At 32.5% G+C, this 27,778-nt stretch overlaps 5 protein-coding genes across 5 annotated transcripts in view; 3 read left to right on the plus strand and 2 right to left on the minus strand.

Annotated features, from left to right (window-relative positions):
* Positions 1–183: 183 nt before the first annotated feature.
* LOC116346793 lies at positions 184–2,161 on the plus strand. The gene is made up of 2 exons (XM_031777002.1): positions 184–288; positions 434–2,161. Exons 1-2 carry the CDS (start codon positions 274–276, stop codon positions 1,946–1,948), a joined length of 1,530 nt encoding a protein of 509 aa, XP_031632862.1. The 5' UTR covers positions 184–273; the 3' UTR covers positions 1,949–2,161.
* Positions 2,162–2,373: 212 nt separating this feature from the next.
* On the minus strand, positions 2,374–6,745 carry LOC116346792 (protein fem-1 homolog C). The gene is made up of 12 exons (XM_031777000.1): positions 6,398–6,745; positions 5,998–6,272; positions 5,886–5,926; positions 5,624–5,814; positions 5,354–5,529; positions 5,195–5,290; positions 4,927–5,104; positions 4,445–4,826; positions 4,242–4,376; positions 4,070–4,159; positions 3,965–4,000; positions 2,374–3,710 (listed from the first exon to the last, which is right to left on the minus strand). Exons 1-12 carry the CDS (start codon positions 6,550–6,552, stop codon positions 3,486–3,488), a joined length of 1,980 nt encoding a protein of 659 aa, XP_031632860.1. The 5' UTR covers positions 6,553–6,745; the 3' UTR covers positions 2,374–3,485.
* Positions 6,746–7,135: 390 nt separating this feature from the next.
* Positions 7,136–9,878, minus strand: LOC116346794 (sulfotransferase 1E1). Its single transcript, XM_031777003.1, has 4 exons — positions 8,729–9,878; positions 8,242–8,380; positions 7,977–8,091; positions 7,136–7,805 (listed from the first exon to the last, which is right to left on the minus strand). Exons 1-4 carry the CDS (start codon positions 8,925–8,927, stop codon positions 7,290–7,292), a joined length of 969 nt encoding a protein of 322 aa, XP_031632863.1. The 5' UTR covers positions 8,928–9,878; the 3' UTR covers positions 7,136–7,289.
* Positions 9,879–18,867: 8,989 nt separating this feature from the next.
* On the plus strand, positions 18,868–21,341 carry LOC116347009 (troponin C). Its single transcript, XM_031777379.1, has 6 exons — positions 18,868–18,947; positions 19,127–19,180; positions 19,510–19,540; positions 20,637–20,780; positions 20,849–21,100; positions 21,185–21,341. Exons 2-6 carry the CDS (start codon positions 19,169–19,171, stop codon positions 21,211–21,213), a joined length of 468 nt encoding a protein of 155 aa, XP_031633239.1. The 5' UTR covers positions 18,868–18,947; positions 19,127–19,168; the 3' UTR covers positions 21,214–21,341.
* A 4,637-nt stretch (positions 21,342–25,978) lies between these two features.
* The window catches only part of LOC116347076, a 3,961-nt gene continuing 2,161 nt past the window's right edge, over positions 25,979–27,778 (plus strand). Inside the window, exons 1-2 of the mRNA XM_031777485.1 lie at positions 25,979–27,231; positions 27,354–27,502. Coding sequence (XP_031633345.1) covers positions 26,455–27,231; positions 27,354–27,502 — 926 coding nt within the window. The 5' untranslated portion in view covers positions 25,979–26,454. The remainder of the gene's footprint in view (positions 27,232–27,353; positions 27,503–27,778) is intronic.

The raw sequence follows: 27,778 nt of genomic DNA on the forward strand, positions 1-27,778 counted from the left end.
ATATATGGTTAAAGTTGACGAAATATTTATTCAGAGGATGTCACTTTGCAAATTTGATTTTTTTTTCATTAAATGTTTTCTTCAGATTAATTTAATTTTTATGTAATTTGTAAGACATAAAATCGCATAACATCTCAATTTTTATAATCTTTGATTTTTACATCAGCAGAAATCGATCTAAAGTATCGCACTAACTTCAGGCTGAAATGTCAAAAATGTTATACGCACTTTGTTTATAATCCGACAATTACGAAACTATTGACTGTATTGTGTATGGTTTTTATTATGGTTTGTATTTTTCTCAATTTCATACGATAAAAAAACATAAAAAACATCTTTAATGGCATATTTTAATTAAAATTCACAAAATCGCCGAATATTTTAAAGTAAAATGAATGTTCCTTTTATTTCAATTGAATTCCATAAACCATAGGCTACTATGATGGACGCTCACAAAATGTGTATCGAAGCCGCATCGGAACCGGAGGCAATTGCTGGCCCATCAAATCAACCATCATCGTCATCCTCAACCGGTGACCAAAAGCCAAAAATTTTCAAGTTGAACGGCGATTGTTTCGGTGAAATTTTTGAATATTTGCAACTCATCGATTTGTATCGATTTGGTCAAACGTGCAAAAAAATGCAACAAGTCGCCGGCGCATATTTCAGACAAAATTATGCGACAACTGCATTTTCTGCTTCTTTAATGAAGGGATTCAATCGATTTAAGACACAATTGTCCATAAAAAGAACAGTTGGTGACATTCAAACATGTTCACATGAATTTGAATCAATCAATTACATTTGTTTGGACAACATACAAATAGGGAAAGACGAAGTAAACTGTTTGAAGAATCTACTGTCAAAAGTCGTCACATTGGAAGTGATTGATTGCATCATGGAAGATGATTTTCATAACCTATTGATGTATTGTACAAACTTAAAGCGACTTCTCATCAAAAATTCGGTTTTGGGAGCTGAATACGGTCTTAATTATGTACCGGACAACGATGGATATGACAGTGAGAAATACGACTCTGATGCGGAGTTCGTACCTAAGAATAAATATTTGTGGCTGCTTCAAAATTATCCAGGTCTCGAGTATCTATATTTAATGAACGATCTGAATGATTATCCAGAATTGAATAGGTTCAATGGATTTTTTGACCGACACCCAAACATTCGCACACTTTCAACCGATTACCGATTCATATGTGAAAATCGTACTGAACTGTTAAACTCTTGTGCAACAATTGATACATTGAAATTGAAGGTGGCCATTGACAAGAGCCACTTGAATTTACACTGGGACGCGATCGAGAAACTTTACGCACGAGGTTTTTTCAAGCGATTGCATTTGAGCGTTAAAGGTGTCAATCAAGGTCTGATTGATAAAATTGCAACATGGCAATTTGTTGAAAAATTAACTATCTCCTATTTGCGCAATTTGAAATCCATCAAATGGTGTCCATTACCAAGTATCACTGAACTGGTCACTGTTGGTTCACGTTCAGTGTCCCCTTTTCTTCTTCATATCGAAAGCAAATTTTCTACGAAATTTGAAATATTTCCAAATATTTTTGAGAATATCGAACGGCTTTACCTTGAATATGTAACAACTAAGGATATTCTACCGTTTATTCGTCAATCGCGAAAATTGAATAAAATGAAACTACATTTGATACGAAATCCAAATCTCCAACAAAATGCGCCTGCACCAAAGTTTGGCAGAAATAATAGAGTCAAAGTTGAAAATAGACCTAAACCAATAGTTCTTAATTTACAACAACTGAACAACGAACGTAAACAATTGGCCGGAGCACGAAAAGTGATCATTTATGTGAATGATTATATCTTCCTGGCAACAAAATGGGCAACTCACAATGGTGACACTGATTTGAGCTTGATCGAGGTTAGACGAACTGAGTCATACGAATGGAATCGTTAACGCAATTGATGTGTTGTTGACATTTGCTTGTATTACTTTCTTTATTTCTTTATAAATTATCACTTCTAAGGTTTACTTTCATAAAAAAAATATCTTTGAATCTATAATCTAATCATTCCTTTCGACTCAAAAAACATTATTAAAACTAAATTAACATTACAAACTAACTGTTTTTAAGAATTCAATAAAATGTCTTCATTTATAGAAAAATTACACTCAAATGCTTTTTTTCTATTCAATTTCTTTCCCGCTCGAGCACAGCTTCTGACGGTCGCGATCCAAGGTAAAATCAACATTTTTCTAAAAAAAATAGGGTAATTTGCTCTCTGAAAATTTTAGTAATTTTATAAAATAAACGCAAAATAATTTAATTAAAAAAAAAAACAATTTCATTTTTTTTTTTTTTTTCTTTTCGAAAAGCCTATGTCCAGCTCAAAAATAACAATTTATTTCCAAAGTATTTACATAATTTTTTTCATCAATAGATACATAGTTTTGTCAACATTATCAATGTTCTAACATTTTTATTAGTGTATATACGCAAATTTCTACGTTGATAATTTATTTATAGTCATTATGACTTTGCGCCAACTCAAAATTAAATGAATTTATACCAACCAATATCAATCGATATATGATTTTGGCAAGAATAAAACTCGAAGAACAGAAACATACTTCGAACTCACTTTTTTGATTTTCACTTCAGTGCGCATCTGTAGTCCCAATTTTATTTCCACCGAAATCACGAGGAAAATTATAATTATAACTTTTAAAATATATATATTTTTTAAATATTGACGAATCACAACTAAAAAAACACAAACCGTGTGAAGAAAAATCTATATTTCTTTATAATAATAAATCGTTGAGGTAAATTGAAAAATATAAAAAACCGCCAAATAAAAAAAATGTTCTCCCAGTGCTCATTCATGTTCTGCGGTAGTAGTTCTGAACGATTCCTTGATTTATTATGATTTATTTGAATAAACATTTCAATCATCGATTGTCGAGCGACGATGATGTGATTGAAATGCGAATATGTTGGGATATATCTTAACATTTCTATAAATTCCATTATCTCAGCTCAAATAATTAGATATATTATATATAGATAATGTGTTTATAAGCGATTAATGGCACCAAAAAAACTAAATTTCACACAAATTGGTGAGGTTATTAGGCTTCTTGTTTAGATTATTATTATTATTATTATTTCTTAGAGCATTACTTTTAAAGTATATTTGACCACTTGGTTAATTCAATGCCTATCATCTGCAAATTAGAACCAATGAAATATTTTTTTATGTCAAGATCTTGATTGAGCGATCGTACTTCATGTCCCATTGTATGTTTGCGTGGCATTTTCCATACCATTGACATGCACAGGTGAATGCAGACAAATCGCTTGTGACATTACTATGTAATGTATGTGTACAGTCTTCGAAATTTCAACAGTAAAACTTAATTTAGGTTATATTGTTATTTTTGTTGATGAATAAGATCATACTTGTTGTTGATGTCACTGCCGCGGCCCCGTTTATGGTTGGTGCAATTGAACAAATTCTTCTAATGTTCTTGGTATTTCATCTTTGTAATGAATGCCATGTTTGATGATTGTTGATGCCGCTATACATTTAAGTGATGTGTAATTTATGATTGGTATTGTATTTGATGAATTGAATGCGATGAGATAGTGTGGTTGTTCACCAGCCCGATTTGGTTGATCCAAATGTGCACCATAATCCAATAGCACTCGAACGACCTGTGTTTTTTTTTTAATTTGGAAACGAAAAGAAAGATTTTTTTTTTGTTATTTCCATTTTATTGTAAATTTTAAATTGTAGAAATGTGCGGAAGGGAGCGTAAAATTCTTTCGATTTGATCGGGTTTGTACTACTCGGTCACATCAATTAAAATCCGAGTAGAATCAAAAATCTTTTCCCGAGAATAAATTACAGTGGAAATTATCCTCTGAAAATCAGAGCAAGCACATTACTGGTTAAATGATATACATACCTCTCCAACATAATTATATGGATTTGATGCAACGTGCTGAATATGAACAATATATATGGTACTTAGTATATTTACTGGTAGTTTGAAATAATCTTTTATACGAACCAAAGCTGTTGATCTCGATTCATTTTTGGCATTTACATCAGCATCACAGTCCAGCAAAAGTTTAACAACTTTTAAATTTGGAAAAATGCCCTATCGCAAGAGAAACACAAGTGGTAGATATTTAAAACAATGCCATCAACATATTGGATTATTGGATTAAAGAAAATATTACCCGCATTCCAGTTCCATCATTGAAATAACCACTCTTGATAATGTTCAGACGTGAAACGCACAAATGCAGTAGTGTATCATTCGTACAAGCGCTTCGTATGTTATTCCTTACCAGAGATCGAACGGTTTCACATACCTGCATAAAAATGGATACATTTAAGAAATTGTAAAAAAATGAAAAAGAAAAACAAAAAAATGTCTTACAATTTGCTTTTCCTCAGCCGTTTTTGACGTTACTTCCAGCAAATAGATCAAATGGGTCACACATTTTAAAACTCGATCAAAGTTTTCTTGCTGCTTTCGATAGACCGGACGAATTTGCAATAGTTTTCTGGCATCGATTAAATTTTTGTGTAACAATGTAAATACACCAAAAACATCATCAAATTTCGGTACATCCGAACCAATGATTGATTCACTATCGTCCGATTTATATTCCAAATCGAGCATTAGGCGAACCAGCGCTTGTGTTGTAAAACATGTATCCGAATGCAATATTGAATGTGTATTTATGCGTATTTCAAGGGCTAATCGCCACAAATCGATGCAACGTTGAAATCTCAATGAATCCGCATAGGAAGCCCCACTTTAACCGAAAATAATGATAAAATTTATGTTGAAATTGAAATGAAATGTTCTTAGGTAAAAATTAAATAAATTTAAGAGACACAAAAAAAAAGATTTACCGAAACATTAAACGAAACAATGTGTCCGTATGATTAATGCCAAGTACACGTTCACAAATCAACAAACTTTGTATTCTCATCGCATCAACATCAGTCGAAATATTCTCTAGCTCGCTGAGCGTGGCAAATTCAGTGACATTGCAATATGCTAATCGAAACGGCACCGAAGGTTGTTTGGCTAAAAGCACGAACAAAGGCGAAAAAAATAAACAGAGAGAATTTTTTATGGTTTTAAACTCAAGGTCAGTGTATAGTATGAATCAAGTACCTAGGTAAACAGATTCTTTTGAGCGAATCTCATGTGCCTCTTTCCAATGTAAAACGGCCAAAGTGGTCTCATTATGCTCATCTAGATATGTCGAACCTAAACACACACAATACTTATTGTTAAAAATGGTTTATTTTTTTGTATTTTCTTTAGACGCACCAATCAGTTCATTTGCACTTGCTAAACGCTCTTTTGTGTATGGAATCCGTTCGATTAAATGACGAAATATATCATGAGCTCCCTTTAGGCAGGCAATTTGTAGGGCATCATCGCCATTTTTACTTTTTGCAAATGGATCAGCTCCTGAGTCCAGCAGTAGCTTTGTTGTTTCTAGTCTAAAATTTTTTTTGGTGAAAACCATTTTCGGAAGAGAAAAAAAATCTATGTATAAATTTTCGTCGTATTTCGTGTATGTGTATTTGTATATACCTATGTTCTTGAATTGCATAATGAAGTGCAGTTTTATTTTGAATGTCTTTGGCATTAACATCAGCTCCTTTGCTGATCAAATACGAACACAATTGAACGGATTGAACACTGTTGATTAAGCAGGTGCCGCCATTGAAATTTGGTTTCTTTATGTCAGCTCTTCCTATTTCAACAAGGTATTCCACGATTTCCTGACAAAATAGAGATTCAAATATTTTTAAAATTTTGACGGTTTGAAAGAAGTGGCATCAATTTTTTTTACCATATTTGTCATAAAACAGGCGCTACGGATAGATGAAGAGCCTGAAACACACAATATTTATTGTTAAATGTTAAAAAAAATGTTTATTTTTTGGTATTTTCTTTAGACGCACCTGAGTCAGACACTGCATTTATGTTTGCTCCGACGCGTACCAAAAATTTCACCACTGGCAATTCGCCTGATACCGATGCACACCATAATGGCGTTACAAAATGGCAAGTTGAATCTTCGGGATTTTCAAATAGTCCACGTTGTTCGATGTCTGCACCGCAAATTGTAATTAAAAATTCAGCGATTCCCAAATTACCACGTTTGCAAACGACAAATAACGGAGCACAACTATCGCGTGTCCTAGACACAATCTCTTTGCGTGCATCCTTTGGCAAACTACGATAAGAGAAAAAAAATTGCAGCAACAACAACAATAACAAAACCAAATCAAAATTGATGTGAAATTTTTTTTTGTACAAAAATAAAATCTATTTGTCACACAGTTTCGACGCAATAGTTACTTGGTTATTTTATCACGAAGGGTTTTTGTGAGTCGCGTGGCACGACTGCATAGTTTACACTCTAGCATTAAATCATTCGACACATTCGAAATGATATCCAAATTGGTCAGCAAATTGATTGTGTGCGATCTTCGTGTGGCCACATTACTCTTCATCACTTCAAATTCACTGTTTTCCGTAATCTATGCATAGACTAAAACTCTCATCAAGCTCAAAAAATGTTCAACAAACATAGAAAACAAACAAACAATTAACAATTAAATGTAAAAATCTTGATGCTTGTCGGGGGACTTCTATAAAACTGATTTCTATGCTATTCCATTAACATCTGCAATGTTTTCATTGAAATTGACATGTCAAACAATTGAAAAATATACTTAATGCAATCTGTCATACGTACATCATTAGCATGTATATGTGAACGGTTGTGTATGTGCAGTGCATATGTATTGTATTGTATATTTGCAGCACATGACAGTTTGTGTGTCGGTCGCAGTGTTACCCGTTGCCACTGTTTTGCAAGTTTTTCCTAATTAGAACCATGTATATAAGTATATACGGCATATATATGAGAGACTTGTAGACAAAATCGATATGAAAATGGTTTGTTTTTTTTTCCTTCATTTGTCATTGCATTTGCTTCAAGAGCAAATATTTCAAGGTAAAAAAGAAAGTGCCAGCTAAATTCAATGTCTTGCGAGAAAAAAAATGAAATGAAACGAAATGCATTTTGTTGTGTCCACAGCGTGTCTATTTATTTAGGCAAGAAAAAGCTTACTATTAATACATTTTTGTTGTTGTTGTTTAATTTTCTGTTCGGCTCAAAGTTATTCGTTGTTGCTGTTGCAGTGCACTAAATCACGATAGAATTTTATAGATGCAAGAATATTGTTCATTCATATTCAAATTCCAAACCCGTGCCATCGGTGTTTAGTCGAATCCATTCATCGAATCGAACCGATAATGCGTCTGACATGTAATTTTTCCAATCGCCAATTTGTCCCTTTCGTATAAATTGAACATTTTTATCCTTATCACCATTTACCGGTAAATATGATGTAATATTAACGGCTGGATTCTTTTGCATACGATCAAATTTCAAATGATCACACATTTGAGACACATCAATGTCTGTTATTCGATTTTCCACACCCAAAAACTTGGCACACTTATAAATCGTCGATGGTAGATCCTTTTTCATGTCTTCATATTTCAAAAATAATACATTTGGCTCGTCGCGCATATTCCAAAAAGTCAAACAATGCGGCCAAACCGGACCAATTGGTGCATTATCACTCAAAAATATCTCACAAAATTCCTCGAATGTTCCAACTAAACCGTGCATCAACGAACAATAATGATAAAACGATACACATAAATCTTTTGGATTGCGCGCGACATAGATGATCTACACACAATTAATTCAATCATATCAAGAAAAAAATGAAGAGAGAGAAAAAAAAACAAACAAACAAAAGAAAAAAAAAAAAAAAAGTTGAAATAAATAATAAAATGGAAAATGTTTATTGAATTGGTATTATAACCAATTAAACATTAGGTATTGAATGAGCGCTCAAACCTTCGGTTTCACAGTGGTCAATTTTGTTGGCAGGAGCTGTAATGGTAAATGTGATTTGATGAAACGTGGACTTGCCATATTGCTAACCTGCTGCACAGAATTTCCGATTGAATTTCTGCCCGGGAGCGAAAGAAAAATGTATATTAAAAAAAGAAATATCATATCATTACTGCCATCGATAATCACACAGAATGGAATTATTTTATATTTCCACAAATTCAATATGACAATAACAAGCGTAAAACAGATAAAATTTTAGACTTACTTCACCCATTCCGTATAGTCTTCATACATGATCGCAGTCATTTCAAGCAGTGGCGATCGTAAAGTTTGTATACTTTTGGCTCCTTCGTAATCCAAATTATTACCTAGAAGCCAAACCATTTCTTGAGCCCATGTTGAACCTGTGGCCAGGGTTCATTTTTTTATTTTGTTTATGCGCAAAAAATAAAGCATAATATTAGTTAGTGTATTCCGTATCGAATGTGTTATTTGTTGTTTAATAATGATTTGTCTCTGCTGAATACAACGAAACAAGACTTAGCATATGGCGGAGAAAGTCGTTCACCGCTGCAAAGTGTTTCAAGCACAAAATCAAACACAACAGCAACAAAAACAACAATAACAACAGATTCATGGAAAATTTACAATTTTTTTTTGCTTCTTCTTCATATCACTCTGTTAACTTTCTTGAGCACAATCCACAACTTGCAATGACGTGATTAATATGGGTCAGTTGAGCATTGTTTTACCTGTTCGAGGATAAGAAATCATCCAAATGTCGTCTGTTCGAACGTCAGTGTTGATTATCTCTTCGGAAATATCCTGGTATTTTTTTGGCATGATAACATGGCCGGGATTCACTTCAATGAAGCAATTCTTTCTTTGGAAAAAACTATCCAATTTCTCACCAACATTACCACCCAATGGACTGCACACAATTCGGCTCATTTTTCGGCTCAACCACGAATCGACACAACTAATTATAATTGAAACAATTTATTTGTGCACATATGGACTATACTATTATTATTTATGTTGTGGTATAGTTTTAATTCAGAAAAATTAACCCTAAACACGGTTGATATTAATCAATGTGTCTCAATGCGGTTATCTATATAATATATATGTATCGGTGCGTGATGTGCAGTATGTGTATGCGATGTGTGTTTTCTATATATATTGAAATAAATGTTGACAGGATTAAAATGATGATTTCACGAAAAAATTTCAATTGCACAAACGAGAAACACAATTAAACACTTGCTACAAAGTTTAGTTGATTGCAACTGTTACTGAAGTTATTGTATTGAAGACCGATGAAGTACTGAAAACTGTGTTTTCTCTAATGTTTTTTCTATCTCTGTAAGTTCACTTCGATTGGTTATATCTATTATATATTTTTGTTGTTGTTGTGATTGTTGTTGTTGTGGTTATTGTTGTTGTTACTGCTGCCATCGGCTTCTTTCCTTCATTTTCTAAGTTTGTCCAACAAAAACAAGTTAATCAGAGAGAAAGCGCAAATAATTGATCGGTTATAAATGCAGTTATTTCTCATTGTGAGTGATTTTTTTTTCGCTTCTCTTCTACTTCTTTTCGCTTATTGCATTGCACAGTGAATGCAAGATAAAATTCATCCATGGCAACAATTCTCTGGTCTATATGTGTGGTGTTGTTGGGTTTTTTCTTCTTCACATGTGGTGTGCATGAAGAGTGCGAAGCGATGAACAAGATGAGAAAAACAACCAATTGCATCCGAGAGTTGTTCACTGGCGTAAAAATTAAAACGGTTAGATTGGTTGAACGTCAATAGGCATATGCACACGAATGCATTTTAAGACATCGGAATGCTTTCATTCGGTTTTGTGTTTTAGTTCAGCAAAACTCATCTCTAACACAAAAAAAAAAACGTTTTTCTTCTTCTTCTTTTTCTTTACTTCAGGTCGTGCATACACAGTAGCATTTTCGATATGTTGCGTTAATGCACTTATTTATTTTTTTTATTATTATAAATACAACATGATGAGGACGTCAAAGTTACAAACGAGCGCACACGCACACACACACCATACTTATGGAACGCGAAACTTCTAATTTATCGATTTTCAATTAAAACAAAACTTTATACAATTTTATACATGGTCGAATAACTTACGAAGATAACCGACTTTTACTGATACTATTTCGCCAATAAATAATATTGTGCTTATGCCATAAAGAAATGTGCATAATTTGTATGCGCCACTGACTTCACCGAATCTCAATTTTTTAGGCGATTGTTTTGGCCGTTTTCTTGCAATCATTAATTTATCACGATACACATTACTCCATTTTTCAATTAAACCATTGCTGTAGAGTAATTCAATTTGTTGATTTATGATCGTCTCTAAACATGAGTGCTTTTCCATAAATAGACTCAACGGAAGCAAGAATATACGCTGTTTGGACGGTCGAATTGTGCTCGTATTAAAATACAGTAAATTATGCCAACCGATAAAATCGTCGGTTGTCACAAACGAACCATGAAATTCTGGATCTTTTACGCTCTCCATTATGTCAAAGCTATCATCATGCATTTTTAGACTGTGATAGAACAAATCCATTAGACTCGAGTCTTTTTTGTCGAAAATGATGAAAAACAAACAACGAACTTTTTACTTATCTGTGGTGATCCGAATTCCAATAGTCGTAATATTTGTCCCGATGAATAAATAGTGTAATTGAATTGTACAAGTTTATCCAAACTATCAATGTCCACTGCTGATTTTTGCGATTGAATTGAACTGAACAGTGCACCTTGATATGAACTGCGTAACACCATACTGCTCAAACACCAAATAAGCAATAGCATACGCGGAAAATTTCGAACAGGCTCTTGAGTTATAACGCCACCCAGCGCAATGTTGATAAAATTTAAGAATGGCGATCGATTCTTTTCGCCAAATATCAAATCACGCCAATGTTTCGGACCATTTGATACATGAACGATTACAGTCAATGAAATTACAGTCAAACTCAACATACATGTCCATAACATGGGTTGAAATGGCAATATTAATTTCTGCAATGGTGTAAATGGTGATCCATGTGGTGTCTAGAAAAACGTCATAATTTATAAAAAAAGATTCATAAGTAAATAGTTCAAAAACATTTACCGTAAACACCACCGATGTATAAAAATATGGAAAAGATGCTGTAAATTTTTTCGATCGTTCAGCAGTATTTATAGCTGCAGACATTGTTAGATTCACGTTGCCTTTTTTTAACATTGCAAAATTATCACTTGGTTTTCCAATGCGAACCATTGGTTTAAAATTAAGCGATTTCGATAGTTCACGGTATAGATTTCCTTCGATGCCATAGGTCGTGGGCGATTCACTGTTGTTCAATTCACGTAAAATCATATATGGTGGAACATTATATGTTGCCAGCCATAGTGGACACTTGTGAAAATTGCGCAATTTATTGCGGAAAAAATGATTATTTACCAACGAAACGGCCGTTGTATTGCTCAAGGTCATTAGCAATCTTGATTCGATTCGTTCACAATTGTTGTGCGAAAATGGAAAATATGTATAAACATTCACATGATCTTTAATTCGATCCAAACGTAATACATTTATATTGAGCGTATGACGTTTCCAACAATCGTTGAAGATTGCAGTGATTTTATCGGATCCAATGTATTCCGTGAGTATAATTGTAAAAAAACCAGCATAGTGAACAGTTTTGATTGAAGCTTCTTCATAAAATTCACTAAAAATAGAAAATTTTGAATGGAATAAATCAAGACGTATTTGGAGAAGCCAAAAAACACTTACCGAAAAGCCTCATAACTGTCTAGAAATATGATTGCGTCAAAACGAAGAAATGGTGAGAATTTCATGTACTTCGGTTCTTCCAACACATATGACACCTCTGATTTTGCATACAGTAGAACGCGATTTATAACCTCTGATTGTTTATAATATGTACGAGTATGCCAGGCCAATCTAATCAATGATAATCCAGATGCTCTTTTACTATAATAGTGTTTTATGATTTGTATTGTGGCTTTGCTCAAAATCTCAATGTCACGATCTATTCGAAATTCGTTTGGAGCGCCAGCACCAAGTTGCAAGGCTATCGCCACTAAAAGAATCGACGTTAAAATCGTTGGTGTCATTTTGCAAACTACACTGTGCGCTTGACGATCTACTTCTTATCAAAATTTGCTTAAAACTGGTTTCAAATTGATTGGACACATTATTGTGGTTCATTTAAAGTGATGAGTTCTGTATCTGTATTAGATGTTGAAATGTGTGGTTTGCGTTCAAATTTCGTATTAAATGTGAGAAAATCTAAAAGGATTTTAATCGTTTCGTGACTGATCGACATCAATTCCAAAATGAATACAATTACACTAACAGCGATGCAAAGTGTGCAAATTGTAATGAGGCCGCTAATTTGATGGAATGACAATGATTTTGGTTCGCTTTGATCACGTTTCAGATAATGTGGTTTTTCAAATCGACCCGCCCATGACATAATCAATCCAGACGATGCATATGCATTGATTTGTTCATTGAACGGTCGTTTTAGGCAAGAATGTTTGCGATAGAAAATGCACAATGGCATCATTTGAACGTAGTCTTTTGTTCTTAGAATATTAATATTCGGAAAATTTTCTAAATTAAAATAATCAACAATTTGTTTTAATGTCATGTAAGCGCCATCAAAATCGTCATCGGTTAGATTTCGCAGAAAATTTATGTCACGCAAATCGTACAACGACAACCTAGACCATCGGAAAACGGATTTATTATCATTATTATCAGCAAACTATTTATCGAATTATATGATTACCGTCCATCATATTGATTTGGTATATTATCCGCCGCATCCTGATAAAATGACTCATATAAATATAGTTTCAGATTTGAATTGAACAGGTGATCCATGCTATAATATGGCTGTTTACGTTGATTGCTTCGTAAATTATCGAATAGTTTTCCTTGGTACGCATTTCGTAGTATAAGTGTCGACAGCAACCAGATCATAAGTAATGTTCGTGCAAAATTTCTCACTGGCACTGCAACATGAAAAATCGTTCCACCCAAACTATATTATAAGAAAAATTGCATTGTAAAAACTGATTCATGATTTCTTTCCAAAAAGAATCTCTTTGTCTTGAAAAATGCATTGGAGAATGTGTCAAATCCTACCATACGTTCATCATATTGAGTAATGGCATATTATTTGATGTTCCAACGAAAAAGTCCCGTTTGCTCTTTGAAGAAAATTTCAGAGCAACATTTAAAATGGTTGCAATTATAAGTAAAATGCAAAGGCATATCCAAATTTTCATTTTGAATGGGAAAAACAGTTTTTCAAGCGAAGAATATGGTCGCCCCGGTGGAATTGCAAAAAGAAGACTCCCATAAAAGTGTGCAAACGATACTGAAAAAATTTTGGCCCGAGATTCAGCCATCATAATTGCACCAACTGTTAAATTTACACTTCCATTTTCCACCTTAAAATTTTGGGAAACATTTTTTTATCTTATTATTTTATTCGTATAATTGTCATAACTTACTAAATCAAGTGATCGTTGATGTATATGTTTCTCATCCAATGTATTCGAAGAGTTGGTTATATTTTTTAAAATGTTTGTTCTCGATAAATGAACGATCGTTGTGAAATTCAATTGTTTTGCTATAACTCGAACTATTGTACCTTCAATGCCGTCTATGTAATACGATCCATTTGATTGTGGTTTTAAAATAACAAACGGCGGAAAATGATACAAAGCGGCAGCCAATGGGCATTTGTGAAAATTACGAAATTTATCGGGAAAAATGTTTACATTCAATGCAAATGCACCATTTTCAAAAGTATCGTAAATAATTGGTTCGACACCTTCACAATGTGACGGGGTGTATGGAAAATACGTGTATAACAGAATTTGATCATAGTTTTCCGTTGGCACTAAAACAATAACGTTTGCAATGTAAATCGACCAACAGTCTTTGAGGATTTTCGCAACAATTTCCCGAAACGTATTGATATATTTTGTCACTACAATGGTGTAAAAACCCACGAAATCATATCTATCCGCTGTCATTTGAGCGAAAATTAACCTAATTTAAGAACAGAAAGAGACGGAAATGAAATTAGACGCAATCAGAAAATGTGTATGGCTGAGAAGAAAAATGAGATACTGGCAGACTCCTGTTCAGACGTACGGAAATTTTCATTATCGAAAACTAACCTGAAACTCTCGTAACCATCTATGAGAAATATATTGTAAAATCGAAGGTATTTGGTTTGTGTCACACCAACATGGTTTTCAATTACATAAGTCAATATTGTTCGGTTGCCTTCAATACGAACCATTTCGCCAGCGACTTCGATTGGATTTAAAATATTGCTAACCATTTGCGACGATTGGTGCATTATGAATACCGGTGATGTTTGTTTTTCGTAAAATCGATACATAACATTGTCGATTGCATGGATTATTATACTGGAATCCGTATGCAGTGGTTCTTGTATCTTGAATAAATGCGCAGATGAAGAAATCCCACCTAGAACTGAACAACATAAAAACGTTATAAATGTTTGATGTTTTATTACAATGTAAAATGGAAAATTACGTAAAATTATGCAACTTAAATCCATGATATTGTTGCACAGACATCAAGCTTAGCAATAAATTGAAAATTGACGCGCAATTCATAACACAATTAAGAAATTTAACCAACAAACCAAATTATGGTACGATGAGAAAGGTAACCTTGAAATGATAAGTATCACAAATCGGTTTTCCATTAGCGATGACACTATTCACATGCAATTTGCAACTGAAACAGATACAAAATTCCGGTAATCAAGCATAACTTTGGAATTGAATTTTATAATTGCTGCTGCATTTTTACAACCTGCTTATTTTCCTCACCCTTCAATCTGACCACATATGCATTGCGTGTGTCATTGCGCAACCAAAATTTGTATGCAAAGTCGTTCGTGATCAATTGGGAACACTGTTTTTTTTTAAACAAATATAGTGAATGCAACAACTGTTTGCGCCATGAATTGAAATATACAATAATATTTTTGGCGACAATAACCTATTTTTGGCGATCATTGAAAGTTCGTCACTAATTATCATTTTACATTAGTCATTCCTAAGCTGTGTCTGTTGGGGAAATTTATTAAATTTTCTCCGTTATTAGAGAGAGAATCTGTAACGATAAAATTGACTACATGAGAAGACAATAACACAACAGTGATTGTTTCGATTGTTTTCACTACCACAATGATGTTTTATTTTTCTTCAATTTTCAAGTGCAAAATGCGTTTGGATAATTTTTATAGTTTTTATTTATGAAAAACATTTGTTTGATATATTAACATTATTTTTACATGCATAACTGCATCGAAAATATAAAACCGAATGGATTCGTATGTAGCTGTTGTTATTGCAAAAAACAATTGAACTGTATAGAATCCCGTATTATCAAATTAGCTCGTTTTATACGCAATAAAATGGACCTAAAATAATTAGAAAATTATTCAATTATAACGTAGCAAAAGTGCGAGTTCGAGACATTCTTGAAACTCTTATACTCTCATAACTCTCAGCAATAATAAAATATAAAATACTGTATAAAATGATATTACTTTCCTTTTAAATCATTTGCCCATTCAACTCAGGTTGCTTTAAATCACTACCTATTGGCAAATGATGATTGCCCTACAATGAATACCGTTGAAATTCGCTCACTGTAAAATTGTTTGATATTTATTTTCCAAATCAAAACAACATGTATTGAATCAAATAACATAAATAATTGATTTGTTGGTGTGCCAATCCACTTTGGGCTTTTGGATAGAAATGGTAATAACAATTTAACGACACGAGCGTTTATTTAACAAAAAAAAAAGAATTTCGAGTGAAATGCATGTTGTGTGAACAAAGTCAGCAAAGTTAGAACTGTTTTTTTGTTGTGTCCATTTTTAATGTCACATATACAATATGTATGTAGTGAACTGAACAAAATATTGGCATTTTGAAGCGATAGAGAGAAAATCAAGCCACCATATGAGTGAGAGAACATTTATCTTTAATCCTAACTAAATTATGAGAATTCATGGATTTTTTACCAACATTTTTTGTCTTTTTTGGACGTATGGGCGAAAAAAGTATCACTTTTTCAATATATTTAACTTTTCAAGTTCCCAAGTTTCATAAAAGACAGCCACGTTCTTTGTTTTATTTTTTTGCAATATTTCAGTTTTAGAAATCATTTTTTTATCACAAACATCTAACAGTAAAATAAGTAATCAAGAAGTTTCTTTAAAACGGTAATGTATTTTATTTTATATTTTCAAGGCTACAAGTGCTCTTCACTGATGCCATATTTAAATTGAGTTTTCTAAAATTATGTCAGCACACTAATTCAGGTTTGAGATAATTTGTTGTGCAATATTAGTAAATGCTGTTATCATTTGCATACAAACTGCAACGCGTGCTCTTAAATCTTCACATCACATTTTAAGACATGGAATCTATAAAAATAACAATTAAAATCTAAATTATTGGTGTCAAGAATAAAAATAATCTAACCTGATGTCGATCTGTAATTACTGCTGTTTCTTCATCAAGATCCTTATATATGCTAGTCTTATCATTTTTATCGAATTTGAAGTGCATTAAAAATGATTGCACAATGTATTTGAAAAATGAACCATTTTCAGTTGATTTTAATTTATTTTCATAGAGATTATCATGGATTTGTTGGTGGAACAACCTTAGACTTGTGATGTTTGTTTTTCAATCAATCACCTGTATCTACAAATTCTTGTAATTATCATTACATCTTTTCAATTATCATTACATCATAATAGTGAATCATTACATCTTTTGTTCAGTTTCAGACAAAAATATCATGTACTTGTAATTTAAACATGTAATTTAATCTACAAAACGATATATGAAATGTCAACATTTATTATTTATCTGTCATCGATTCATGAAACGATAACATACAGGCCCTACATTCTGAATGACTCCACTCACTTTCTTTCAGTTTTCCTTACTTTCTTATTTATAAATATTTTTTTCATAGTTCTGTCGGACTTTGAAAATTCAGCTATTAGAATAGGAATTTCCAAAGAGTCTCTTAAAATAAAAAAAAAATATTTATGAGAATAAAAGTCACTCAAAAGTGTGAGTCGACGGCGTCTGTTTGTATTTCAAAGCCTAGACGGTGAATTCGAATATTGTTATTTGTTCATTCTGAATATTTATATTGTTTCATATTTTGAATCGTAACATACACAATTTCGTCTGTTTTACAGATGACAAATCTAAATTTAGAACCACATTTTATTCTGTTTTGAATCGAAATCTATGGAGAAAAGGCATAAAAAACAATTAATTGGCTATTTTATTGGCTTGAACATACGTCGGAAATTCAATCTGAATACAAAAATGAAATCCACTTGAAATGAGGTACAGTAAAAACAAGTAAAAACAATTTAATTATTTATATACTGCAATCATACGATTCGTCTATTGAAAATGTTTTCATCGAATGCGTCAAAGATTTCAGCAAAAGTGTCTTGATTTATATTTTAAATCTTGTCAGTCGCACTTTTGTTGAAATCTATTGAATTTATATTTCAATATGCATGGTTTAAAGTAAATAAAAACTGAACTGTTGATTTGATATTTATTATGAAAAGTAAGCCTGTCATGTCACAATGAAAACAAATCCATTGGGGAAGAATATATATATAAAAAAAATTCTGCGAAAGACTTTTTCGATAAGTGTGACTGTTGACTCGCAAGCAACAAGTGGATACGAAGTTCGTATTACAAACCACACGTGTTGCAAATTATGGTGCTTTCTGATTTGAAAGCATATTAAACTGAGGATCAATTTGAAGAGCGATCCTAGAACGTTTTACTTGATTTTAATCAGTGATTTTCAAATGGATGATCAGTATCCATAGCATAGCTGAGCATTTTGGATGAGAAAACTAAGCAGCGCAAGAATCGCACAAGCCTTCACTGTATACGTTGAGTGTGTTTGCATGTGTGGAATTTGCATTCGGAATAGAAGGACTACAACATGTAAACACACAGTCAATGTGTAAATGTTTGCTCCTATGGATACTGAGCATCCAATTTAAAATCACTGATTTCAACATTTTTAATCAATCTTGAGAGATCAGAACACATTTTTTTCATAATAATAACCAAAGGAGATTGAATGGGTGTTATCCATTGATGAATGAGCAAAAAAAGTCACTTTAGTTTACAGTAAAAAAAACAACTGAACTTCGTGGACAATGGTTGCTAGATCGACCCGATTCGTGTGATTTGCCTTATTGTGTTCTGAAAAAAATAAATAAAAATAAATAATATGAAGGAGGAATAAAAACGACTATAAAATCTATATAAATATCAAATAAGCCTTGTTAGAGAGTGAATGTGATGAAATAGTCAAGATCTAGCTGACGTGGGCTCCATAGCGAAGCGTGCGATCTGATGCTCGGAATCTGTATTTTATTTTTGATCAAAATGCGCAATACAATAACATCCGATAAAAATCCATGAACAACCGAGTAGGATAGAGAAAAGCAGCAACAACAACAACCACATCAGCGTGTGGTTCATACGCCCATTTCGAAATATTATTGTTGTTTGCACTATGAAACCGTTCTCGAGTCAAACGGAGAAATACAATGTGAATAAGGAACAAAATAGAAATTTTAGTATTTCATAGCTGATGTGGAAAACAGCTATAATTTTCGGTGTTTTTTCTCGCCGCACACTAAAAATGATGACGACGCAAGGAGAAAATTTAGCACCAGTAATAATAAAAACAATTCTCTAAACAAACGTTATGTGATCGTTAACGTTTCTACAAAATCAGTCAGTTGAGCAGAGATCGCTACCCGAAATAGTGGACGGACAATTCGGTAATTTTTTCCTACGATTTTTTTTTTTGCTTTATCGACTGGAATTTTAAAAATTAGATAGGAGAAAAGTTGTTCACTGTTCTTTTTTCTGTGATTTTCGAATTATTATATTTTTTTTTCATTGCTATTTTTCAACAAAAAAAGTTCATGAAAAAATTTCGTGATTTTATATATTTCAGTACGTATTTCATTCACTCGAGAAAAAAATCAACTAAATCAAAATGGATCAAATTGTAAGTAATAGAAAATTTAGTTAATGTGAAAAATATGTGATATTTTGTTTGAATTTGTAACTTAAAGTGAACGACCAAGATTTCATGAGAATAATTATTAAAAACAATGCTATTTATTTTGGAATGTGTATGAAATGTTACTAAAATTGATACGTTTAAATTGAATGAACAAAGAAAAAAAAATCTAGAGAACAAGTGTGAAGTTTTCGTATTAAAATAACGTCGATATTTTTGTTGAAAATAAATAAATTTAACTGTATTCAAATCATGTTTGCATACCATAATCTAATTTGTCTTTATTTCTTTCTCAATTTTCATATTGATCAAAGGATGAAGACTTGACACCAGAACAAATTGCCGGTGGGTGTTGAAATTTTAAGAAAAGAAAAAAGAAAAGAAAAACATGCTCAAATTGTACTACCGATTTCATAGAACTTTATTTGTGAACTAATTGCAATAAAACTGGACAATGTGTACTCTTCATATGTTAAATCAAGTGCATCATGCTGCAATGATCATGCAAAACAATTTCCTTCGAGTATTTTTCCCGTTATCACAACTGATTCAGTTGACCTGAATGTATTGCGGGTTAAGTTTTGTTTTCCTTTGTTCTACGTCGAAATATTGACCTCAATTTGAAGCATACAACGCCCACGGTTTTTTCATCAATTGATTTCGGCAAAGACGGGTTATAGTGCCACTTTTTTGGGGAAAAAATTATCAAACACGTTAGATGGCGTTAGTTTAAATGTAAATTTCTATGTACATACGGTGGCGCCACCCTACACCAAAAATTACTGAACTATAGAGTAAGGTACTATTGGATTTCGGTCTCGACTTAGAAGGGGTTTTATGTAGAAATAACGATCTTTTATGAGAGAATGATATAAAAATAAGTCCTGGCGAGCTAAACGAGTCGAAATTTGGCTGGAAAACACTTCAAAATCAGTGTATTTTTGTTATTTTTATGCATTCTATGGCAAATCTAAAAAAAAAAATAGTCAAGAGGAGATCAAACCAGAGACCACCTCCCACACACGCATGTATGATCTGAAGTGGCGGACACTTCTAAGAATTACTAAAAAGAATAATTATCAAAAATGCTAAATCCACAAAATGACCAATTACTATAAACATTCAGTTCAATGAGGATGAGAGATTACTGCCCCAGCAGAATTAGTCGCATGCAATTCGTGTTGAAACAAATTAACTGAAAATCGGTGAATTTACAAAAAGTAGGCGATTAAAATAAGTAAAATTTCAAAGGGAAATAAACAATGTTTTGTGTCGATTTGATAGATAGTGTGGGATAATGACAATCAACAAATGCGATCTGAAATCGGTTTCGTTTTTACATGCGGCGATTCGTACAATTTGAGCATTCAACCAACACTTACTCATTTATCATGACTTGTGTCCACATTTTAATTCATAAAATTTTTGTTCCACTTTGTAGTTCTCCAAAAGGCATTCAACAGCTTTGACTCTCAAAAAACTGGAAGTATTCCAACTGAAATGGTTTCAGACATCTTGCGTATTATGGGACAACCATTCGACAAGAAAATCTTGGAAGAACTTATCGAAGAAGTCGATGAAGACAGTAAGTTCTATTTAACCATTGAAAATGCGTCATTTTTAATTGAACGATTGATTTTTTATCGTCATTAGAATCGGGCCGTTTGGAATTCGTTGAATTCGTTCAGCTCGCCGCTAAATTCATCGTTGAAGAAGATGATGAAGCAATGCAAAAGGAATTGAAAGAAGCTTTCCGTTTGTACGACAAAGCCGGTAACGGTTTCATTCCAACCTCATGCTTGAAGGAAATCTTGCGTGAATTGGACGATCAATTGACAGACCATGAATTGGACGGTATGATTGAAGAAATCGACTCCGATGGCTCAGGCACCGTCGACTTTGATGGTTAGTTTATTGGCATTTTCTTTATTTAACTTTATATTTTTGACTGTTGCCAATTGGAAATAACACAAACATTTTCTTTTGCAGAATTCATGGAAATGATGACCGGAGAATAAGAACCATATTTTTTTAAAGCATTTTTATCATACAATTTTTCAAAAGGATCGGATATCGATATTTATCCGGAACTTTTTAATGAGAAAATGATATTATGAAATAAAAAATAAATAACTTACCATCAAAATTGAATCTCTTTTTCTTGAGAATACTCACATGCTCCCCTTAAAGTAGTAAAAATAAATGAAAATCTGAATGCCAATATAGACTTTATTGGGTTTACACATATATATAATTACAAATATATAATTGATTTTGCTTCTTGTTGATTTTTTGAGTTGGTCAGCTGAGGTAAGAACTTTTATTTGTCTATTTGTGAAAGAAAGCCTTGGCATCTAAAACACTTTGTTGCTTCTATATTAATATTTATATCATACAAATTCGATCAATGAATTTCTTACTGTTTTGGTTTAAACGCATATAACTTGTAGAAACACAAGACTTCACTGAGCGGAGCATGCTCCCTTTAATTCACTATGTATACATTGTTAAAACAAGAAACAATTGTTAACGTCCAATGCCCAAACGTTCACGGTAGAATTAATTGGAGACCATTTTAGTGTAGTTTCAAGTGTAATTTTTTTATTGTTACCATTTGCGTTCGGCTCTGATGTGAAATGAGCTCAGCAAAAGTTATGATTGTTGCTGTGTGACAACAGTAACAAACCATATTCTGAAATGGTTCACGACAATTAGGTCGATGAATTCATTTTCTTTTTTGCCTTCCATTTTAATTTCTTAATTTTTTCATTGTGACAAATGAATTTATTCAAATGACTAATCATTTATTTACTCTCTTTTCGTTGTAACATTGCGAAAAAATTAATAGCTTAACGGATATTAAACGTTCGAACAAATCCACAAAAACTCACCTCTTCTGCGGGGAAACTGAATGCAATATTGTCTGATTATCTTTCAATGCTAGTAAATTTCAAATGAGCGAAAAAAATTGAATTTTTTTAAAAATTAATTGTGCTTCACTTTCAATTTCAAATGTCATTCACATTTGAATGATATCTTATGATCATTTATCACACCTCACATCATAAAAATATTCTAAAGATTGAGAAATCAAACATAGTTTCAACAAAAAATAACTAAATTACTACAAACTACAGCTACAAGCAATCATTTATTAGGCATAAGCTTTGGTGCTTAGATAAGTATACAAAAAATGATCAATTTGAATAATATTTCCAAATCAGACAGTTAAAAAGGGTAATTTTTCACCATAAACATTTTCAGACCATTCTTTTGCTTCCGGTTATAACTAACTACCAAATAGATATAATAAGTATGAGTCGATCAATTTTTTGGTTATCATTTATTAAATCAACTGAAACTTAAATTGGCTCTATTGTAAAGAAGGTTTATTTAAATTATAAAATCATATACTATTTAATGTTTCATTCTAAGCTTTCGTTAAGTTTTAATAAAAATTTGCCATCAACAACAAAAATTACCGGACGAAAATTAAAATGATTTTACAAATTAGTTCACAATAACCAACATTTTTGTAATATCATAATATTAATTTAAAGCGAAACAAAAGAATGAAATGCTATGACGCATATTATGGAAAAAAACGTGAACATAAAAAACTTACTTGACAATCCTCATGTCTGTTTCATTTTTTTCGTTGTAACTTATTGAAATACAAAGTTAATGTGAAAACCTTCGCCGTTCTCGATAAAACTATATAATTCACTTAAAGAAAAAGAAAACAAGAAGAACCAAGAATTTTATTATACATTTTAGTATATGATAAAGAACTAAGTTACTTCTCATGTTTTTCTATTTTGTTCTTGCCAGCATTTTAATTCGTATGAAGAAGATGTATTCACCACCAAACAAAATATAACAAAAGAAAAAAGATTTAGGTCCAGCATACACCCGATATTTCTTTATCAAACATGGATACAAATCTCACGAAAATATGATGTGTGATATGTTTTGTTTGCCTCTGACAAATTTTGTCAATTTCTGCTCACAGCTGACAAAATTATTGTACCGAAATAAAAAAAAAACTTGTCAGTGACTAAAAAACATACCCCAGATCATATTAGTATTATACTGATTTTATTGACAACCAATTAATCGGCTCATAACGTTGCCGCGATGACACTTTTCATGAAATATCATGCACGTCACGAATCGTGAATTGCGATTTGATTCAAAAAATGCTTCATGGACACAGAGATAGAGACATGAAAATTAAATAATTGCTGCTATGATTCGCATGAAGAAATAAAAGAATTTCAACGAATCTTTTGTGTTTACGTAGCGTATGTTATATCAGTCATTTAATATTTGTTACCGTAAAACTTCGTCACTTAAACAACGACCACAAACGCACACACATATGAACAACCAGAAAAAACACAAGACAGAAATAGAGAAAGAGAAGAAAAAAACCACCTAACGGAACTCAGATATACCATGTAAATATTTAACGTGATCATTTGCATAAATGATATTAAACGGTGTTGACGATGGCGATGGCAATGATGATGATTGATTCAGAACGAGGAACCGTATAACGAAGTTTGACGCAACAAATGTAAAGAGAAGAGAGAAGAAGAAGAAGAAAAACGGGCGACGAATGTAATTTTTTATGGGTAGAATCGAGGATCGTAAATTTCTTGTATGTACTTCTTCCGTATTTAAATAGGTCACTAAGCTTACGTAGTAGTTAATGCTCTAAAAACAAAATAATAAAAAAATAAAACAAACAGCAGAAAAAAACTTTTGAAGAAATTAGTCTACATATATAATGTAAAAGATTTCGACGCTTGAGCAAATCAAAATCAACAATCCACGACGATAAAATGAGACGGAATTTATCACATCATGAAATTGAATCAATTTTTTTTTTGTTGACAAAGAGTCAGCGATGTTGATGTGACACTTAAACCGAAAATTGATGGTTAATGCATGTTAATTTACTATAGAAAATACACGTAATTGCCAGAATGTTAAATATTCAATCAATTTTCGAATAGAGCCGTGAAATTCCAGAATAAAAGATTTGCACAATTTCGACACAGCCAAAGAGAATGGAAGAATGGAAGAGAGATGTGCGCGCGTATGTATGTCGCTCGAAGAACCGGTGAAATGGAATTTTTAAGTAGGTCACAACCGGAGCCAACCAACTCATATGTTATGTATCATTCATGTTAAGTGTAAGCACAAATGATACACTCTCGTAGCGCTGACTCAATCGAATACTCTTTCGTTTCATATCCTGTTTCGTTGCTTAATGTGTAACGTCTTAATTAATCCGTATAGATAAAAGTTTTATAAATAGTTTAAAATTTTTAACGATATATTTATCAGATTGACAGCTCTTGTTTTCTTCTTTTTGCAAATGTCGATATTATTAAAAAATATTTAGTAGTGTATGTGTGTCCATATTTCACATCAAGCCCAATGGCTCATCTATAATCCGATTGATCAATGGAACTTTTTCGATTCGATAAAACGTATGTGTGTTGATCGGCAAACGATACATATAAGGAATTCCCATAGAAAAACGTTATGTTCAAAATATTTATTAATCAGCAGTCACTTTTTCTCAGACATAATGCCTGAGCTAATATTTCATGATTTGAATTCCAGAAAAAAAAACGTTGTATTTTCACTTAAAATGATTTCTTTCACTATTTTCGAGAATGTTTTAGAAAATAATATGTAAATCGTGCATACATGACATGTCCATAAAATCTATTTGTGACTTTAAAAAGATAATATTTTTCGCACTTTATTGGTCGTGAACATTGTGTAATTGATAAGATAAAGCTAATATGTATTTTTAGCAATGAAAATTATTAGCATAGAATCGCTTCTGTTACCAATTAAAAACTACAAGCGAAAATACTGTACAAATACTAATTGAAAAGTTCTACGTGTCATTTAAAATCGAATGCATTATGGAATACGTGATTTGTAAAATTAAATGCTTTAAATGTCTGAAATGCGATATTTATCAAGAAAGAATTTTGAGGAGACTTACTAATCTATTTTAAATGAATTCTAAAGACTCGACATTGTACATGTTTCTTGTGGCTTTAATGAAGTGGCGACTTTGGTAACATTAATATATTTTCTGCCGAGATCTAATTGTTATGGCGGTTCTTGTCCGAATGCAAATGTCTGGTTTTTTTTTCATACATCAAAAAACTAGAGAAAGAAAACTGTAGATGGAGGCAAATTTACCAAACTGTTGCTTTCTTTTTTCATTTCGTTGCATCAAAGTGTTACTTAGTCGTCGAACCAAAACACCGAATGATCTCAAGTGTATAGAACTCTGAGCGTTCCGTATTGAAGAATAAATCGTTTATTGAACTCTTTGTGTGCTGTATCGTATACACAAGCACATTAATATCACACATACAAATGCGACCGGGCCAGAAAGATATATACTCATATGCGAGAGAGCCGGACGGCTTAATAAAGATTGAACGGCTATGCAATAGAATGAATATATATATATATAGTTGTATCCAAGCTCTACATATTCTTGTAAAGTTGGCGTATGTGTACATGTACACACGATATATTTCGATGGTAATGTTAGCGATCAACAGCACACTCACTCAAATCTCGTCTCATTTCTTCTTTCGCTTCTTCATCATTTCTTTATATTGTTCACCGAAAAGAACTTGGTCGTCGTCTTCATTTTCTTCTCTTTCTTCATTCTTCTTTCTTCCATATCATTTTCTACTCAAGTGATCTCACATAGTACTGTTATAGTCATTATGGCTGCAATGTTATTCAGAACAGTAGAAACGGTCAACCTGTATAGACGTATATTTTCGGTATTTTTTTCTTTTTCATTTGTTTCATTACATATATATATATAATTCGGGTGTGTTGTGTCTTTTGAACAGAATTTATTTGGATTTTTTTTATTTGTTTGTGATATTTCACTCATTTTACGTATTACGTGTGCAAATTCCGTGGTGTACGCTGTACGCGACATTATTCAGCTCAAACATGAACTAATCAACATTCGGACATAAAATTTGTTTCGAGCCACTGCAATCAAGCAATACCGATCTATAGTAGTAAAGTTTAGTCAATGGATTGTTTTTATTTTAAATTATAATAGAAAAATCATCGTATTCGTTGTTGTGTACATAAGTGAAAACGAAAAAAAAAAAAAATTCAAACAAATCTCAACAACTTAAAACTACAGTATTGGAATTTAATTTAGGTTTTTTTCCTCAAAATCATAAACGATGAATTTCAAAGTGAAACATATAACTTTTGTGCTATTGAATTTGTGTGTTATCTATGGAAATTCACACACAGCACAAAAGTCAAATAATAAAGTGGACGATTCGAATCCATTCCTCGATATTGCCACATCATTTTTACAAGAAACATTTGCCAATCAACAAGGCGGTCGTGGTGGCAGTGGCAATGGCATTGGTACCAATGGCATTGCTGGCATCGCACAATTGATCGGAAGTTTAGTTCAACAAGATGGATCGAAATCAAATAATGGCGGTGGTCTTGGTGCTGCCCAAATTTTAACCGGACTCAGTCAATTGATGAACGCCAATAATAATAATGGCGGTGGATCTGGATTTGATCCATCGATTATTGGCAATGTCATTGAAATGTTCACATCGGGCGGTGACAATGGTGACGATGATGATGATCAACCACAAGTAAAACGTCGAAAACGATCAAATAATTCGGCTGGACAAGACGGTGGTATTGGTCTTGATACCATTTTAAATATTGCATCGGCATTCATGGGAAATACAAACAATGTTGATAGTCAAGGTGATAAATCAAATGAAGGTTTAATGAGCCTATTGCCAATGGCCATTCAAGCGATCAATTCATTCAACGGACCGGCTGGAGAACAGGTGCATGCAAAGCACAAAGACCATCAATGGGTGTTGCCACCATTTTTGGAGCGGATACATGTTATGTGGGATCATTTCTCAAATTCTGAATTGGCCGAAGCTCTTTGGGAAAAATCCGGTGTCAATCAAATATTCAAAGTGAGTTTCAATTAAATTATTGATGTTGATGCAAACCGCTTTTTGTTTTTAGTTACAATAAAATAATGTATTCGAAGAGGAATAGTTGAAAAAAAATAACCGAAAATTAATTTTGAATACAGGGTTTCACCGGTCGTGATGGCAAATTAGATTATGATAAACTATTTAATTCATTACACAATCAAGCATTCCGACGAAGATGGCTTAAAGCAGCTACACTTTATTTATCCGACTGGGTCAACTATATTGCCGAACCAGAAGTGTACAAACGGTAAGTGAGAATATTTTCATTTGATTACACGATTCTTGCATGCAAGAGGTAATTTGCATAGCAATTAATTGATATTGTGAAGCGTAAAACTCAATAAGTGACCTTGAAAACACTTCTCATGGCCTGGAAATTACAATTTCATTACATTTTTTTAAAAAATCGTGTCACAATGTATTATGGCCGGGCCATAGTTAGTGTTTAAATAATAACGAAAAAAATGCTAATAGAGATAAGAGAGAGAGAGAGAGAGAGAGAGAGAGAGAGAGAGAGAGAGAG

This window comes from Contarinia nasturtii, unplaced genomic scaffold, assembly GCF_009176525.2.
Source record: "Contarinia nasturtii isolate CC-2019 unplaced genomic scaffold, AAFC_CNas_1.1 Cnas_scaffold_1699, whole genome shotgun sequence".
NCBI classification, from domain to species: Eukaryota; Metazoa; Arthropoda; class Insecta; order Diptera; family Cecidomyiidae; genus Contarinia; species Contarinia nasturtii.

Excerpts from the sequence above, each read along its gene's own strand:
- LOC116347009 (XM_031777379.1), top strand. Across the intron at positions 19,541-20,636 it reads GACACCAGAACAAATTGCCG|TTCTCCAAAAGGCATTCAAC; the intron begins GTGGGTGTTGAA and ends TCCACTTTGTAG. Across the intron at positions 21,101-21,184 it reads AGGCACCGTCGACTTTGATG|AATTCATGGAAATGATGACC; the intron begins GTTAGTTTATTG and ends TTTCTTTTGCAG.
- LOC116346794 (XM_031777003.1), bottom strand. The coding sequence starts at position 8,927 with ATGAGCCGAATTGTGTGCAGTCCATTGGGTGGTAATGTTGGTGAGAAA. Across the intron at positions 8,381-8,728 it reads GATTTCTTATCCTCGAACAG|GTTCAACATGGGCTCAAGAA; the intron begins GTAAAACAATGC and ends CCCTGGCCACAG. Across the intron at positions 8,092-8,241 it reads GACTATACGGAATGGGTGAA|AAATTCAATCGGAAATTCTG; the intron begins GTAAGTCTAAAA and ends GCTCCCGGGCAG.
- LOC116346792 (XM_031777000.1), bottom strand. The coding sequence starts at position 6,552 with ATGAAGAGTAATGTGGCCACACGAAGATCGCACACAATCAATTTGCTG. Across the intron at positions 5,815-5,885 it reads CCTGTTTTATGACAAATATG|GAAATCGTGGAATACCTTGT; the intron begins GTAAAAAAAATT and ends CTATTTTGTCAG. Across the intron at positions 4,827-4,926 it reads TTGTTTCGTTTAATGTTTCG|TGGGGCTTCCTATGCGGATT; the intron begins GTAAATCTTTTT and ends TTTCGGTTAAAG.